The following is a 16,853-nucleotide window of genomic DNA, read 5'->3' as shown; positions in this document are numbered from 1 at the left end:
GTACTGAGTCTGCCTTGTCTCCAAGGAAGGGGAGTAATCTAAGGGCATGCCCATAAGCAATGCTTAGACATTCCCTGAAAAGCCAGTTTCTCTCAGCCAGGTGTGGCACTGTAAGGCCACAGTTGAGGAAACTGCTCTGTTCAGTGAGTTGGTGGTATCCAGTCCACATCTTTTCATGAACTTAGGAACATCTCTCCAGTCAGCAAAAGCTTGGGAAAGTATGGTCTGGGCCTCCTTCAGAACCATGGGCAGCACCTGTGCAACCAAATCCAATAGAGCATGGGAGTAATGGCCCAAAAGGCACGAGGTGTTCACGGACTAGAGTGCCACTTGATGGAAGACAACATCTTCTTGCCTAAGACATCCAGCCACTTGGATTCCCTATCCAGTGGGGCAATAAGGAATGCGCCAGGATTTACTAAGGAATGCGCCAGGATTTACATGGGAAGCAGAGGCTTGGACAACCAAGTTATCTGGGGTAGGGTTGTGTGTCAGGAAATTAGGGTCCCCTGAGGCAGGGCGATGGTGGCAGGCAAACATGCTGTTCACAAGAGACCCTGTGATGGGCTTGGACCAAGTTCCAAGCGGGAGGTCTGTAAAAGCTTCATTAAATGGGAAAAGCAGTTCTGAGGGGGTCACTCCCGGTTGAAGCACCTCTGTCAAGTCATTTGTCTTGACTGCCACTATGGGCAGGCTAAGGTCCAAGACCTCAGCTGCCCTTCTCACTCACCCCCATTGCATTTGACATTCCCTCCTCCTAAGCCACAATAGGGGGGGAGAAATCATGCCAGTATCTGGAGAAATGTCCAGTTTACTGGCCTCTGCCAAGTCCTCACACCAATTCCCGTTGGTGTTTAAGGCTGGTATTCTTCAGGGTCTAGGGACCCCTCCCAATACTCCCCAAATCCTGGCCCATAGCAATAGGGCTCAGGCTCTGGTCTGGAAGGCATGGCTCCAGCCGGTGCTGGACAACAAAACTTTAGTTCCATGTCGGAGTCAGGGATCAGAATGGGGATGGTGGCGCCATCAGGACCAGCACCAGGGAAGGCTGAAGTGGTATGACCAGCATTGGTCCTGATCTACCTGTGGATCCAGAGGACCCGACTGGCACCGGGGGCAGAGCAGCCGATTTTGAACCAGTAGGGGCCCCTCCCGAACCCTCGGGCCCAAAGGTGCGCTAGCAGGATTGGGCGATACAAATATGAGGCACATGGCTTAATAAAACTCCTGAAGTTGAGTGGGGGTCGCTCCAGCTCCCCAAAACTTGAGGAGGCGCATAGTTGGTCTGGGCACAGGCTTAACCACAGAGTCCTGCCTTGAATGACGCTCCCTCGTCTCATTTGAAGACCGTGACGGGCAAAGCCGAAGTCCTCTTCAACTTCTTGCTTTTCTTCTTTTTATGTGACTTTCCAGATTGATGAGATGACTTTGAATACAAAAGAATCTAGGACTCCGTGACTGATCCCGGGTCGTTACTCTCAACCGGGATCGAGACTGTTGCGGCGTAGTATGCCGGGTGGCAAGGAGCTTGTGAGATCGCTCCTTCATGGCCTTGTGAGTGCAAGACACGTTAATCGGCGCAAGTCTTTGCATCGTGGTCGCATTTCAGGCACCAGAGGCATAAAAGATGCGGGTCCCTCACTTACATTTGTTGATGAAAGGCATTGCTGGGCTTGAAGTCGGCCTCCCTAGTGGACATCCCTGCCGCACCAGGAGAAGACCTCTCAAACAACTTCGACAAAACGTTGAAAAAGCAGTCAAAAAGTGATTGACAGGGTAGCTTTCTCTCAATCTGCACGGACTGACACGTAGGAAAAAAAATGACGTCAACGCTCTTGGGTGGCACCTATATTGGCACCGCGCAAGACACTTCTAGTACGGATGACGCCACGCAGAGTTGAACGACGCAACCTACCGGAACGCAAGGATACTGCTCAATTTTCTTTTCTTTCGGTTCCAGTCTGACACCTGGAGGTAATTCTAAGGAAAGGAATCTGCGGCTAGAAGTCTCTTTTAGATGCAAATCGCTGGGAGCAATTTATGTGGAATTCTGGTCTGTACATCCCACACATTCCTCCTCTTCCAAACTGTGCTTAACCGCCACTGGTGGGGTTGCAAATTGGAATCATGTTGATAATTCTACACCCACTAATTATTGCACCCTACAGTAACTTTAATTATGGAAATGCACAATTTGCGTGAGAATTGTAATTAGGCACTAAGTTTCCTCGGGTCTCCAGTGGTAAAAATCAAGATTTACCTATGAGAGGTTCTGTGTAGCTAGGTTGCTAATAAGAGGCTAACGTAGACTATCACAGTCAATAAAGGTTAATGTCCAGCCACATGAACCTTACCCAGACTACGGGCATCCAAGGAGAGTTGGATTCATGCCAGATATTAATGACAGCAAAATAAAATGTACACACAACAAAACTACAATAAGTCATTTACATTTTCAGCAGGTATCCTGAAATTCTGGCCCTTTAGATGTAAACATCCAATACTCTAGATTTAGGCATAAAACACAGCTGACAAAAAGTAAGGAAAAAAACTCGATAAATATTGGCAAAACCTTTCCACAGATTCTCAAAAAATTAGAAAATTTCAGTACCGTTTCAGTGGCTTATGCTGACGGTGAAGATATTTTTCTAAAATTCCATCCCTTCATCCCCAAGTAACATAATCACCCAAAAAACTGCTAACTGAAAAAGTAAATCTTTACTATACCAATTTAGGGCCAGACATACGATGATTAGAAATAGCGATTCCCATACTGCGATTCCCTGCGGATCGTAATTAGGAAATTGCTATTCCTAATGTATGAAAGTCTCTTGAATTTCATTAGCGATTTGTAGCGGGTTGCAAATCGACCACCTAATGAATATTAATGAGGTAAGTCGCAATTTGCACAACACACTACGGTTCGCTGCCATCATATGGGATTTTGGCCTGCTGGTGTCAGCAGCCTACCATGTCTCTGAATGCTTTTAAATAAAGCAACCTTTTTTTATTTAAACACAGCCGGTTTTCCTTAAAGGAAAATGGAATATGTTTAAAAAGAAAAAAAATCAAACTTTAAGTTTCATTTTTTAAGCGTTGGCAGTAGTTTTTGGTCCGCACATAAAATATCTGACCCATACCGCACAAAAGCTTCTGGCATGGTGGTCCCTTACATGCATAATATATATGGGAACAAGGTTCACATACAAATGTGACGTTTGCTTATAACAGCACAGTGAGCAGCAGAAGAGTGAATATAGTGTTTGTTTGTGTATAGACATGCTTAACATATGCTAGAGCACTATATGGTTGCAACAAGCAACCTTAAAGGCACGCTAACACAGCTTTTCTATGGTAACAACCGCTATGTCTGTCATGTTGGTTACCAGAAGCGGACTCTTCGGTTGTCCCTCACAAAAAGGACACCTTTGTGGCCAAGCCTAATCAGTAAGCAAGAGCACATGCACTTACACAAAAGATAGGACGCGAAGGCCCCTCTAACAAAAAAAAAAACAAGCAGACCACATTGTCTGTAAGGAACAAACATTCAACTTTGTGGTAACAGAAGACGACTTACCTTCAGAAACGCCAGGGCTACGTTAAAGATGATGTTCAAACCCTGTAGAGAAGAACACATAACATGAGAGACGGGAGGCGTCCGGACTGAAAAGGTAACATTAAATAATAACTAATGCTCTTTTAACTAAGGCACTAACAACAGTTCAACATTGAGTCATACCATGGACGGAGAGCAATGGAATTGAGCAGCAAAATCAATCACATAAGGACAGGGTACAATATATTGCCAAGTGAAAAAAAACCAACACAAAGTAAAATACAAAAGGTGAAAAAAAGGGAAATTCACACAGATCTACGACATGAAAAATAGCAAAAGTTCACAATTACTTTTTAGTAACCTTTGCCTCAGTCTGCACGTTCTTTTTTTGATTATTTACTAATTTGGTAGATTAATCGCTGCAAAATGATTCCACGATTCCACTGCTGTTGCACTTACTATTTCTAAATAATCAAGCACAAAATAAGTTGCCTTTTTGTATTCAACGGGTTATTATTATCATCCAACTATGGGTTTTTGGGTTTTTTTTGTTGGGTGGGCCTGCCTTTGTGAGCTGGGGAGGAAGAGTGCTTTACGGAAGAGCTAAACACTATGTATCGCCACATGTTGGTTAAAAGAGCAGGGTTGGAGTTAATAAAAAGCAGAGGAGGCACAGGTCAGCCACAGTTACAATTAAGACCATTATGTGAATTACAACGATTACAGAATTGATATAATTTCCATTATTGACATTGTAGAGGATTAAGGGGTCAGTCCGATGGAGGGAGAAGCGGTGCGAAGAGTAAGGATTAGAGTTCTTTTCTGAAGAGTAGGAGCAATGGGTCAAAATCTCTATAAGAAGGGTCCAAAGGGAGGTTTCTAATGAGCAAAAGGGTTATTCTTTTGTTTTTAGGGCTGGCTAAATAGCACACCTGTATGCAACTTATTACTACCAATTATTTAAAATATATAGAAATATATGGAAAGTGGACCTTGGTTACACATAGAGGAGTATTTCTCGCTCACCTCATGGCACTGGCTGTTTGGTGTATTCATTATAACTCCTATATAAGGCTTGTTTTGCACTGCATGACGGACTATTTTAAATTTAAAGATGTACTGACACATGCATCAACGTAGGCTTTTGCGATTCCTTAATTGCAAGTATTGAGGAATCGCAATTAAGGAATTGCAAAAGCCTATGCATGTAGCAATCACTATAAAAATAGCGATTTCTACACATTCCTTAATTGCGACTCGCAAATTGCGAGTCGCAATCAAGGAATGCCGTCCCATTATATATATATGTGTATATATATATATATATATATATATATATATATACACACACATACTGTTTTCATTGAGTAATGTTTTCCATGTCAGAAATTGGCAGTGATGTTGTCCGTGAACACCTTTTATCAAGGATAGAAAGAGTTTACAAGCCAGTCGGATCACACGGACCTCCACAAGGTTGATGTGGACTCCAGACCCCACCAGAGACCAGAGGCCTCTGATCTTCACCTCTCCCAGATGGCGCCCCATCCCAGGAGTGATGCATCTGTCATTACTGTTAGATTTGGTTGGGGAAGGGAGAGTGGTCTGTCGCTGACCCAATCGTGGTTCATGTAACACCACTGCAGATCTTTTGCAGTTCCCTCTGGGATCAGGGCAATGTTGAAGAGATTCCCCTGTTGCAGATCCCTGGTCCCACTGCAGAGCCCGCATATGCCAGCGGGCATGTGTTACAAGCAGGATGCAAGAGGCCATGAGACCCAGCAGCCTCAAAGTCAGTCTCACCAAAATCCAGGATAGAGGCTGAAACATTGGTACGATAGCATTTATATCCTGGACAGGCCATATGGGAGAATCCACCCGAAAATGCACCATTTCCAGGACAGCTACGATGAAAAGAAGCGTCTGAGAGGGAGTCAGGTGTGACTTCGGCATGCTGATGGTGAATCTCTGCAAATGCAGGAGGTCCGCTGTAGTCTAGCTGTGGGAGACGACAGCGTGGAGCAAGCCCTCCATTAACAGCCAGTTGTCGAGATTGGGGATGACTGGCACGCCTGATCTCCGCAGATGGGCTGCAACGACTGCCATCACCGTGGTAAACTTCCGAGGGGTGCTGGTAAGGCCGAAAGGGATCACGGAAAACTGGAAGTGCTTGTAGCCCACCGTGAATCGCAGGTAACATCTGTTGACAGGCAGGAGGAGAATGTGGTAGTATGCGTCCTGCAAGCCCAATGCTACCACCTAGTCTGGGTCTAAGGCATTCAGGACTTGAGTGAGTGTGAGCATTTTGAACTTCTCCTTCTTAAGGAAGAAACTGAGGAGACAGGTCTGGGATAGGACAAAGGCCTAGGTCCTTCTTGGGCACCAGAAAGTAGCAGGAATAACAACCATGACCTACTTCTGGTGTCGGCACCCTCTCTATGGCTCCCTTAGCCAAGAGAGCAGTCAATCCTGGTGGAGCAATGAGAGATGGTGCTCAATCAGCTTGTTTAAAGTGGGTGGCATGGGTGGAGGAGACGTCACGAAGGACAGGGAGTTGCCCCTTCAGACAATCTGAAGAACTCAGCGGTCTGATGTTACTGTCCACCAGTGCCTCCCGGGTGCTCTGGGTGCTCATGATGGTAAGAGGGCAAACCAAAGGTGTATGGAGGCTGCAACTGCCAGGGGGGGGAAGAGGATGGACTGGCCTGACCTCTGGCTGCCTGACTGACCACCCACAGGGTCCATGGGTACCACATCATTGGCCCCATAGAGGCTAGGAAGCTTGCGCACCATAGTGGCTGGCTTTGTAAAGACGGGGCTGGAGGCCCCTTCCATGACCACAAAAAGAACAAAAGGCAGAGGGAGGTTGTTTACAGGCCATGGAAAGACACAAGGACCTGGCCATAGTCCTGCTGTTCTTAAAGTGCTCGAGCATTGAGTTTGCCTTGTCTTCCGAAGATACAGGAGCCATCAAAAGACATGTCCATAAGCGACGTTTGGACATCCCTGGAAAAGTAATTTTTTCTCAACCATGCATGGTGCCGTAGGGCCACCGACTTAGAATCAACTCTGCTCAGCGAGTCAGTCATGTCTAGCCCACATCGGAGTGTGAACTTGGCTGCATCTGTCTTGTCTGCAATAACTTGGGCAAGTGTGGCTCGAGTCTCCTCCGAGACCATGGGCAGCACCTTCTCAACCAAATCTCACAGTGCATGGAACTAATGGCTGAAAAGGCAAGCGGAATTCATGGACCGCAGTGCCAGGCTGATAGAAGAAAACATTTTCTTCCCTAAGGTGTCCATCTGGTGGTGTGGCAGGGTATGCCCGGACGTGGGTCCCTTGCTCACTTTGCCACTGGATTCAAGCTAGCCTGGCTGATGAGGAGTGTTACCCAGAAACCAGACCCAGGATGTTTGTTTCCAGTCCAGGGAAGACCTGGCTTGGCAGTTCTGGCTTTACTGTTCCCATAAGGAACAGGGTCAAGACTGATTTACATATGTCTGGTTCTGACCTGGGGTGGTGAAGTGAGCTAAAGAACGATGATGGATTCAACCCAGATCTGTGACTGGGGGTGAGTGTCTGAAAAGTTTCACCGCTCCGTCCATCATCTCTTTGTGGTTGCTTTGTTCGCCCTATGTTGACAGGGTATGCCCAGACGTGGGTCCCTTTCTCCCTTTGCCACTGGATTCAAGCTAGCCTGGCTAATGAGTGATGTTACCCCGAAACTGGTCCCAGGATGCTTGTTTCTGGTCCAGGGAAGTCCTGGTTCGTCAGTTTGGGCTGGACTGTTCTCATGAGCAACAGTGTCAAGACTGATTTGCATACGGCTCGGTCTGACCTAGGGTGGCAAAGAGAGCTAAAGAATGATGATGGATTGGGCCCAGATCTGTGACTAGGGCTGAGAGTCTGAAAAGTTTCAGTGCTACGTCCACCATCTCCTTGTGTTTGCTTGGAAGGGAATGCTTCAGGATTTTCACGGGAGGTGGAAGCTTGGACCACCAAGCTCTCCAGGGTTGGGTGTTGCATTTGAAAATTGGGGTCCCTTGGGGCGGGCGGTGGCACAGGCAATTTTTCAGTTCAGAGGAGCTCCTGTGCAGGGTTTGGACAAAGTCCCAAGCAGAATGACAGTGAGGGCTTAATTAAAGGGGAGAAGCGGTTCTGAGGGGGGTCACTCCCAGCTTAAGCACCTCCATCAGGATGTTAGTCTTGGTTGCCACTGAGCTAAGGTCCAGCACCGCAGCCGCCCTTCTCACCACCATAGCAAAAAAGGACCCTCCTCCATAGCCACGGTAGGAGGAGAGATCATGTTGGTATCTGGAGAGGTGTGCAGTCTGCTGGCATCCGCAAATTCCTCACACCAGTACATGTTAGGGTCCAGGCGCTCCTATTCTTCAAGGTCCAGCGACCACTCCCACTCCTTCTAAAGTCCCAGGCATAGGAATAGGGCTTGGGCTCCGGACTGGAGGGCATGGCTCCAGTCAGTGCCAGCATCGCACAATGCCCCTCTGGCTCCGTTTCGGAGTTGGGGAAGGTGCCAGGAGCATCAGGACCGGCGATGGGGAAGGCCGAGGTGGTAAAAACAGGCACTTGTCCGGATCCGTCAATGAATGCAAGAGGTCCGACTGGAGTTGGGGACAGAAATGCTGGCAGAGAACCAGTGGGGGACCCTCTCAAACCTGTAGGGCCGGAAGGCACATCAGAAGGCACAGCAGCCAAAATATGAGGACAGCCTTACAGAGGTCACTGAGTTGGACTGGGGTCGCTTCAGCACCCAGAAATTTGGGGGTGCGCGGAGCTGGCCCAGGCTCAACCGCGGACAAGCCCTAGAATGACAGCGCTCTTGCATATCTTCTGATTACTTCAATGGACGGGGCGAACTCTTCCTCTCACAGTGGGACTTACCCAAGGACAACTTTTGTGTGATTAGGATCTTGGGCTCTGCTATCGGTCTCAGGATCTTCCTCTTGACAGGGATCAAGACCGTCATGGCGTCACGCATCGAGCAGCAGGGAGCTTGAGGGATCACTATATGAAGGCCTTGGGATGCATGGTGCAGCAGTTGACGTGGGTTTTCGCGTTATGGTTGTGCTGGAGGCACCAGAGGCAAACAAGGTGCAGGTCCGTCACGGACATCTGTTTGTGAAAGGTGCTTCAGGATCTGAAGCCAGGCTTTCTAGCTGACATCCAGCCACACCAGGAAAATATCTCAAAAAAGACTTCGACAATAAGTCAAAAAAAGTCAGTCAAATAATGACTGGGAGTAGCTCTCTCCGGATCTGCGTGTCAAGAAAAAAAGTGACATCAGCGTTTTTTGTTGTCGCCTATATAGGCACCACGCACGTCACTTCCAGCACGGATGCACCGATGATGCCACGTGGAGCCGAACGACGCCCCCTACCTGCATGCAGGGGTACTACTCAAGAAAAGTTTCCAGATCCAGTCTGAAGCCTGGGGATAATTCTAAAGTAAGGAATCTGCAGCTAGACGTCTATCGGACATGGGTTATAAAATTCAAATTTGTTCCATAGAGGGGCACCCAAAATACGTTTTTCACACAGCCCCCAAAATCCTTGAGCTTATACTGCTCTACATCGCAAACATTGTCATGTATAAGGAGCCTATGGCGTCTTGGTCTGTGTATCTGAGATATAGTTGTCACAAGAGCACCATTTAGACCAATTTAATACTAAATCTCTAGTGGGGATCAGACCACTTCTAAATAACATCTTTCCATCCCACATTGTGGATTCGGGCTCTCTGGTGGCTGCTCGCACCAAAGAACCATATTTGCAAATTTGGGTTACGTTAATCTCTATCTCAGTCTACGACGTTTTTGTAGAACCGTTTACGGTTTCTAAATTTAGCACTCGGGTTCAGAAGAAAGGCGCCCAAAATGAATTATAACAAAATAAATGCACATCGCTCTTAAAGTGGAAAGTTGCATTGTCTATATCGTAAACGGTCGCTAGAGGACAGTATAACACACCGATTGAGGACGAGATGATTTCCTCTTTGATTTGGAAACATGAATCGACATCGGCAGAGCAAGCTTACTTCGTATGCACGAAAAAGGGAACTACCACTGCAAGCTTCCCTCAGTCAGTGCAGGTAGTTCGCATGCAGTAGCAGACATGACGCCCTCGCACGTAAATAGTAAAGCTTTGACGCCGATGACAAAGTAAGACAATTCACTTTGCCAGGAGCAAATGACTTTTTAGGAACCTTCACGCCACCCTGTTCTACATTATGGAACTATAACACCTCCCCCTATTGTATGCCTAATAAAGGCCAGATCAACCAGAACACAACAGGCATCGTACAGGCAACAACCATAGGGCGAGCTTTCACTTTCGTTTTTCCTTTCTTTCAATTACTTCTTAAAATACCGACTAAAAAGCACTAACAGTTCAAGGATGTTAGGAACAGGTCTAGCTCTCAAATATGTAGTTTTGCTTGAAATGTTAGGTGGCCAGGCATTCATTAAAGAGACTTTAGTCAATGGCTCTGACCTAGGTAAATTGGAGGGAACGTACTTTGGTGGGAATTAATGTGCATTTCTACCAATAGCCAGATATCTGCAAAACATATCCATATAAGGGCATCACAGGTCCAGTATGTTAAGAAGAGTCAAGTACATGGGATGGCACTCAACGGGAGACCTATATGATCTCCTTAGTGGGGTGGTTGGTAGACCTGACACCTGGGCTTCAGTAAAAAGACTGCAACTGTATAATCGGTAGACTGCAATCAACAATCACCGGCATGACACTCTCCTGGTAACCAGATGCAGAATATCCCGTTATGAGTGCCTGTAGCCAAAAGCAGCCTCTGGTCTTTGGAGTTCAAAGGCCACAGGCAGGAAAAAAAATCAAACATGGGACCTGGCAGATAAAAAGAGAAAACGCAGCAAGTAACAGTGTGGGATAGGACTTCCACAGGTACATGGGTGGTCAGACTATTTTGTACCTAAAGCTAGCTATAACCAAACAAGTAAACAACAGATCCGGCTTGGAGTACTATGAGCGCAAAACACGTTGCTGGGATGCTAACTTTTAAAACATGAACACCTAAGAGGCCACCTTAAAATCCAGATGGTGGACTGCTCTTTTTTTCTTTTAGCAGGATGGCGAATCATTCTTTTATTTGTCCAGGGTGTTGGAGTGCTCTTCTTTGTCCCGGTTGATGGGGTGCTCTTCTTTGTCCCGGTTGATAGGGTTCTCTTCATTGTCTCGGTTGACGGGGTGCTCTTCTTTGTCCCGGTTGATGGGGTGCTCTTCTTTGTCCCGGTTGATAGGGTTCTCTTCATTGTCTCGGTTGACGGGGTGCTCTTCTTTGTCCCGGTTGATGGGGTGCTCTTCTTTGTCCCGGTTGATAGGGTTCTCTTCATTGTCTCGGTTGACGGGGTGCACTTCTTTGTCCAGGTTGGCGGGGTGCACTTCTTTGTCCCGGTTGACTGGGTGCTCTTCTTTGTCCAGGTTGACGGGGTGCTTTTCTTTGTCCAGGGTGTTCGAGTGCTCTTCTTTGTCCCGGTTGACGGGGTGCTCTTCTTTGCCCCAGTTGACGGGGTGCTCTTCTTTGTCCCAGTTGACGGGGTGCTTTTCTTTGTCCTTTGCATAGGCTTGTGAAGTGCTCTTCTTTTGTTTGTCCATGATGGCTGTGTGCTCTTCTTTTCTTTGTCCAGGATGGTGGAGTGCTCTTTTTTTTGCGGGTGGTTGAGTGCTCTTCTATTCTTTGTGCAAGGTGGTGGAATGCTCTTCTTTTATTTCTCTAGGGTGGTAGGGTACTCTTCCTTTCTTTGCACAGGCTTGTGAAGTGCCTTCTTTTCTTTGTCCAGGATGGTTGCTTGCTCTTCTTTTCTTTGCCCAGGATGGTGGAGTGCTCTTCTTTCCGTTGTCCAGGATGGTGGAGTGCTCTTCTTTTCTTTGTTTAGGATGGTGAAGTGCTCTTCTTTTCTTTGTCAATGATGGTGGAGTGCTTTTCTTTTCTTTGTGCAATGTGGTTGAGTGCTCTTCTTTTCTGTGTTCAGGATGGTGGAGTGCGCTTCTTTTCTTTGTCCAGGATGGTGGAGTGCTCTTCTTTTCTTTGTCCAGGATGGTGGAGTGCGTATCTTTTTTTGTGCAAGGTGGTGGAGTGCTCTTCTTTTCTTTGTCCAGGCTTGTGAAGTGCTCTTCTTTTCTTTGTCCAGGCTGGTTACTTGCTCTTCTTTTCTTTCTCTAGGGTGGTAGAGCACTCTTTTTTTCTTTGCACAGGCTTGTGAAGTGCTCTTCTTTTCTTTGTCCAGGATGGTTGCTTGCTCTTCTTTTCTTTGTCCAGGATGGTTGCTTTCTCTTCTTTTCTTTGCGTAGGGTGGATGAGTGTCTTACATTCTTTATCCAAGGGAGAGCATTCTTCTTTGTCTATGGAGCTGGAGCGCTATCGTTTCCCCTAGGTGTGGCTAGGACTGTTGAACCTCTCCTTTTGGCATGGTGGTTGAGTGCTCTTCTTTTCTTTGTCCAGGATGGTGGAGTGCTCTTCTTTCCGTTGTCCAGGATGGTGGAGTGCTCTTCTTTCCGTTGTCCAGGATGGTTGCTTGCTTTTCTTTTCTTTGTTCAGGATAGTTGCATGCTCTTCTTTTCTTTGTGTAGGGAGGGAGAGCATTCTTCTTTGTCTATGCAGCTGACGCACTATCCTTTCTCCTAGGTCTGGCTAGGACTGTTGAGCCTCTCCTTTTGGCATGGTGGTGAACCAGGCCCGGTTCTAGCGGGTGGGTCGCGTGGGCCGGGTGGGCCAGGCCCACCCAAACATGAGCCTGGCCCACCCAAAGAGGAGCCTTGGCCTTAGCAGTGAGGGCTTGAAGGCAGACGCGCAAAGCACACGTTGTGTGTCAGCCCGGGTGAGACAGCTCCCGGGCGTGCACGCACACAGACAGTTTTAGAGATTATCGCAGCCGCACCCGGGTACTTCACAGGTCTTTGAAAGACCATTTACATGTTAACGAGGCTTTGTTCGTTCTTTCACCCCTTCATCTCCACATGGCAAAGGCAACAATGTTCTGCTGCTGAATGTTTATTTATTTTTCTTATGCAGTGCAGGAGAAAATAAGTTTGTTTGTTCCTATTCACCTTTCCTGATCCCTGCAGCGGCTTATCACATCAGGCTGTGACACAAACTTTGACTAACGGAGTAGGTAAGAGAATGTGTTACTATTTGTTTTTCTTTTTAAAATATTCACAGGCCCAGAAGGACACATACTACGTGTGTGCTTCATTTAAACAGTTTTTATCATCATCATGGCCGATGCAGGACAACAATAAGACAATAAAAGATGCCTCAATAACGCTGGTGATTAATGATCCGCTGGAGAGCAATCATTTGTCTGTTAGTGAATGTAGATGAACTGTATTTTATGTGGATAGCTCGGTGGGTTACTGCCTTTGTCACAGAGATCCTTGTGCTACTTGCAGTTCAGAAGTTACAATCCTAACATAGGACAGTGACCAATGAACTGGCACCAAAGAGCTGCCTACAAACATGAATGGTATGGTTAGAACTTCGCTTTTTTTGTGACATAGCTAGAACTTCCCCAGTTTTTTTTTAATTCTAATGTTGCTAAAATGAGTGTGTTTGGGCAGATATACATTTTTATCAGTAAAGCTGACCCCCATGGAATACTCTTTAAATCCTAAGGTTGTGTTTCCCCAGACCAAACCCTCTTAAAATATACTGCCCACCAGTATGGATGACATGTGATTCATACACTTTGTAATCCTCATTGCTTATGTGACATTCCCTGTAGACTGATTTACATACGTGTATGATTCATTGTCTGTATAATGTGTGCATGGTGTAAAGTACTGACGCACACTACACTGATATGAGTAGCGCTGCACAACAAATGAAATGCATATGAGAGAGGGGTATGTAAAAATGAGGGACACTGTTGGAGGGTGGCAGTGAGGGAATCCGAGGAAGAGGTCATGGGGTGGGGGGAACTAGGGAGAGACGAGGGGCCCTGGTGGAGGGTGGTATTGAGGGAGTCTGAGGAGGAGGTCATGAGGGGAAGGGGCTACAGAAAGATGAGGGGCACTAGTGGAGGGTGGCAGTGAGGGAATCCGAGGACGTCAGTAGGGGGGGCCATGGAGGGATGAGGGGCACTGTTGGAATGTGGTAGTAAAGGTTATTTATGGAGAAAGAGGTTATTGGTGCGGCACCAAAAAATACTTTCGCCTCAGCGCTAAAGTCGGCCCTGTCATGGCCTTTCTGTTTTTGTTTATTTAATTAGCAGTCGGGTCATAAGGGCTACTGTGGAACATACTTTAAAGTGCGTGCTAATTATATTTACCGCTATATTCAATGTTTTAAGTTTGAAGGTGATTTTACTAATGTTTTTACCGGGAAAAATGAAAGTGGAGCCCGATGGTGCCTGATATGGGGCCCAAGGTCAGCTGTGAGATAAGGTGCACTGGAGAGGAGTAGTGGATAATCAAGCCTGGAAGGGAGTGCACTGCAGAGTCCGGGGTCAGGTGGAGGTAGTAATGAAGAGGGATTCTCCCTGAAGGCTCACACAGAGGGAGCCTGTAAGGGAGTGCGTTGCAGAGTCCGGGGTCAGGTGGAGGTAGTAATGAAGAGGGATTCTCCCTGAAGGCTTGCACAGAGGGAGCCTGTAAGGGAGTGTGTTGCAGAGTCCGGGGTCAGGTGGAGGTAGTAATGAAGAGGTATTCTCCTTGAAGGCTCGCACAGAGGGAGCCTGTAAGGGAGTGCGCTGCAGAGTCCGGGGTCAGGTGGAGGTAGCAATGAAGAGGGATTCTCCCTGAAGACTCGCACAGAGGGAGCCTGAGTAGTGTCACTTTCCTGATACTCCCACCTCAGAAACCTCCTCTTCCCATCAAAGGAACATTACATGGAAAAAACACTTTTTGAGAGTGATAATATTTAGAAAGAGATTTGGAAAAGAGTGCGTTTTACTGGACCTTGTAAGACTAAGAAGAGATAAAGGAGGGCCCTGAAGCAGGCCTGCCTAGACATATATGCGACAAATCGAGCCCGCAGTGGCCCACCCAAATGAACCCTTGGCCCACCCAAATAAGAATTCCTGGAGCCGGGCCTGTGGTGAACGCTCTCATTTTGCACCAGTAACAGATCCTAACTTTCGACAACTTGGTGGAAGATCATTATTGGGCTGTGGTAGTTATGTGCCTGCAATGAACTCTTGAGGCTAAGGTAAAAACACCAGCACCCGTATCATGAGTAGTGTACACCTGCACAGAACTGTTCAGTACACCTCAGTTTGCACAGGGGCAGCTGCGTTTCTGTGATTTATGTATCTTATCACCAGATCTCTGTTGTGATTAACGCAGATACCAGATTTCATTTTTCATCAGGTAGTGCACATTTTTCGAATTTCTTCCTCAATGAGAATACGGGGTAAAAGGTTCAAGATGTTTTCTGTCATATTGAAAGTTAGGAAGAAAGTGTGCATTAACTGGTGAAAAAGGCAATATAAGCATACACTTTAATCACAACAGAAAATATGTGCGCAAACTGATCGGTCATCAAATCACAATAGCGCAGCTGCAACTGTGCAAATGGAGGAGCGTGAACTCATTTTTTAAAAGAATGACACAATCTCCGACTGTCCACAAGTGCCATACACTCACATGACCACTAGATGTCACTGCTGTCGAAGTAGTAGTCATGTCTACCTTTAATCTAGTTGCATTGTGAACAACGCGATGCAGGTCCCAGCACACTCATCAAGAACATGTTCACAGGGGCTTAGGGCGACCAACTGGCATGGGTGCAAATTCAGGACGGTAAGGCTAAAAATTCAGGACATAGGGTCAAAATTCAGGACAAAATTTCAGGACAGAAGGTCAAAATTCAGGACAAAACTTCGGGACACAAGTTACGTTTTACAGACACATCAGAGCAAGTTGCGCGATAGTATAAAAGTAAGTAAATAGACAACCACTTAAGTACAAGTCAAAATAAGTTTTATATTAGGTTGAGATAATCATGCACTTCATGGTTCTATTTAGGTATGTGTGCAGCTTTGAGCAACTGTGCAGGTCTTTTTGTGGTATGTCATACGATAATAATCTATTTATATGGTTACTGCACTGGGTTGTCCAGTCTGATATTTTGTTTACAACTCATGGTCCTCAGCAGGCATGTTTGGTGAGAAAAGTGGTCAGGAAGATCTGCTCGGATACACTTTGTTACTAGCATCTCACATCTGAGTGCAATTGTGAGATGTAAAGCGGCATGCGTAGATGAACTAAAGAGAGGATTGCTGTGATGAACCCACTATAGGGAACGCATTATGGGTGTTTCAGCAAGTGGAACTTAAAATATGGAATCTGACTTTGCTTATGGGGGCTTCGCAGAGAGTTGCACTAGCTGACAGAAGGCCACAAAGGTGCTTTCCTTGCAGCTTTCTTAAAGAATGCACAGTCGATACACTATCACATAGTTTATTTTTGACGCCTTGCCTATTGCTACAAACACAATATACATCTCAAGCACAGCTCATGGCACTATGAGGTTCTACCTAAAGCCTTACACCTAAAACAAAACATGCAAACATTTACAATTGCTAGTGTAACATTCAAGTAGCAGTTGGGTGTCACTCAAAATGTCATCTATTCATTCTTTCATCCATCATTCAGTCTTTCACCATTCATTCTGTCCTTCCATCTGTGTGCCCATCCATATCCAAACCTTTTCAACCATTTGCAAACCTATCCATCATCTATCCTTCCATCCATCATTTCACTCATACATTCATCCCTTCATCCACCCTTTCACCCAATCCATCCTTTCACTCATCCATCCACTCTTCCACCCATCTATCCACTCATCCATCCATTTACCCTTTCACCCAATTCATCCTTTCACTCATCCATCCACTCTTCCACCATCCATCCATTCACTCATCCATCCAACCATTTACCCTTTCACCCATTCAGCCATCAGGGGTGTGGAATTTAATAAAATATCTACTTGTCCATGGGGCAGGTCGCTTCATAAATCTACTTGTCCTGTAGCAAAATCCACTTGTCCATTTGGTGCCATGTAGTGCAGCAACAAATTATGGCAGCAACCTCATTATATGAGAGCTCTGATATAGCCTCTCTGATTATGCGAGGGCTCATACCATAGCAGTGTTTGAATACTTGCAATCTCCTTATGTTGCCGCGTTTCTGCAGATCTATGTACTGAGGCTGAAGGTAGTGGTAAGCAATAGTTCCAGGGTTAGAATGTCCTTTTGAGTCTGTGCAAACCTACTAACTTGCATGTTTTAAGGGTTTTCAACAGCTCT

The 16,853-nt window shown here is 46.3% G+C and overlaps 1 protein-coding gene across 2 annotated transcripts in view; it reads right to left on the bottom strand.

Moving 5' to 3' along the window:
• The window catches only part of RABGAP1L (RAB GTPase activating protein 1 like), a 1,225,189-nt gene that overhangs the window by 298,445 nt on the left and 909,891 nt on the right, over nt 1–16,853 (bottom strand). For both annotated transcript variants that reach the window (XM_085601582.1, XM_085601581.1), the window contains exon 20: nt 3,578–3,619. In XM_085601582.1, the coding sequence (XP_085457708.1) occupies nt 3,578–3,619 (42 nt within the window). The remainder of the gene's footprint in view (nt 1–3,577; nt 3,620–16,853) is intronic.

Source organism: Triturus cristatus, chromosome 4_2, assembly GCF_964204655.1.
Source record: "Triturus cristatus chromosome 4_2, aTriCri1.1, whole genome shotgun sequence".
In the NCBI taxonomy this organism is placed as follows: Eukaryota; Metazoa; Chordata; class Amphibia; order Caudata; family Salamandridae; genus Triturus; species Triturus cristatus.
Note: the sequence above shows the minus strand (reverse complement) of the source record. Positions and strands in the feature narration are given on the sequence as shown.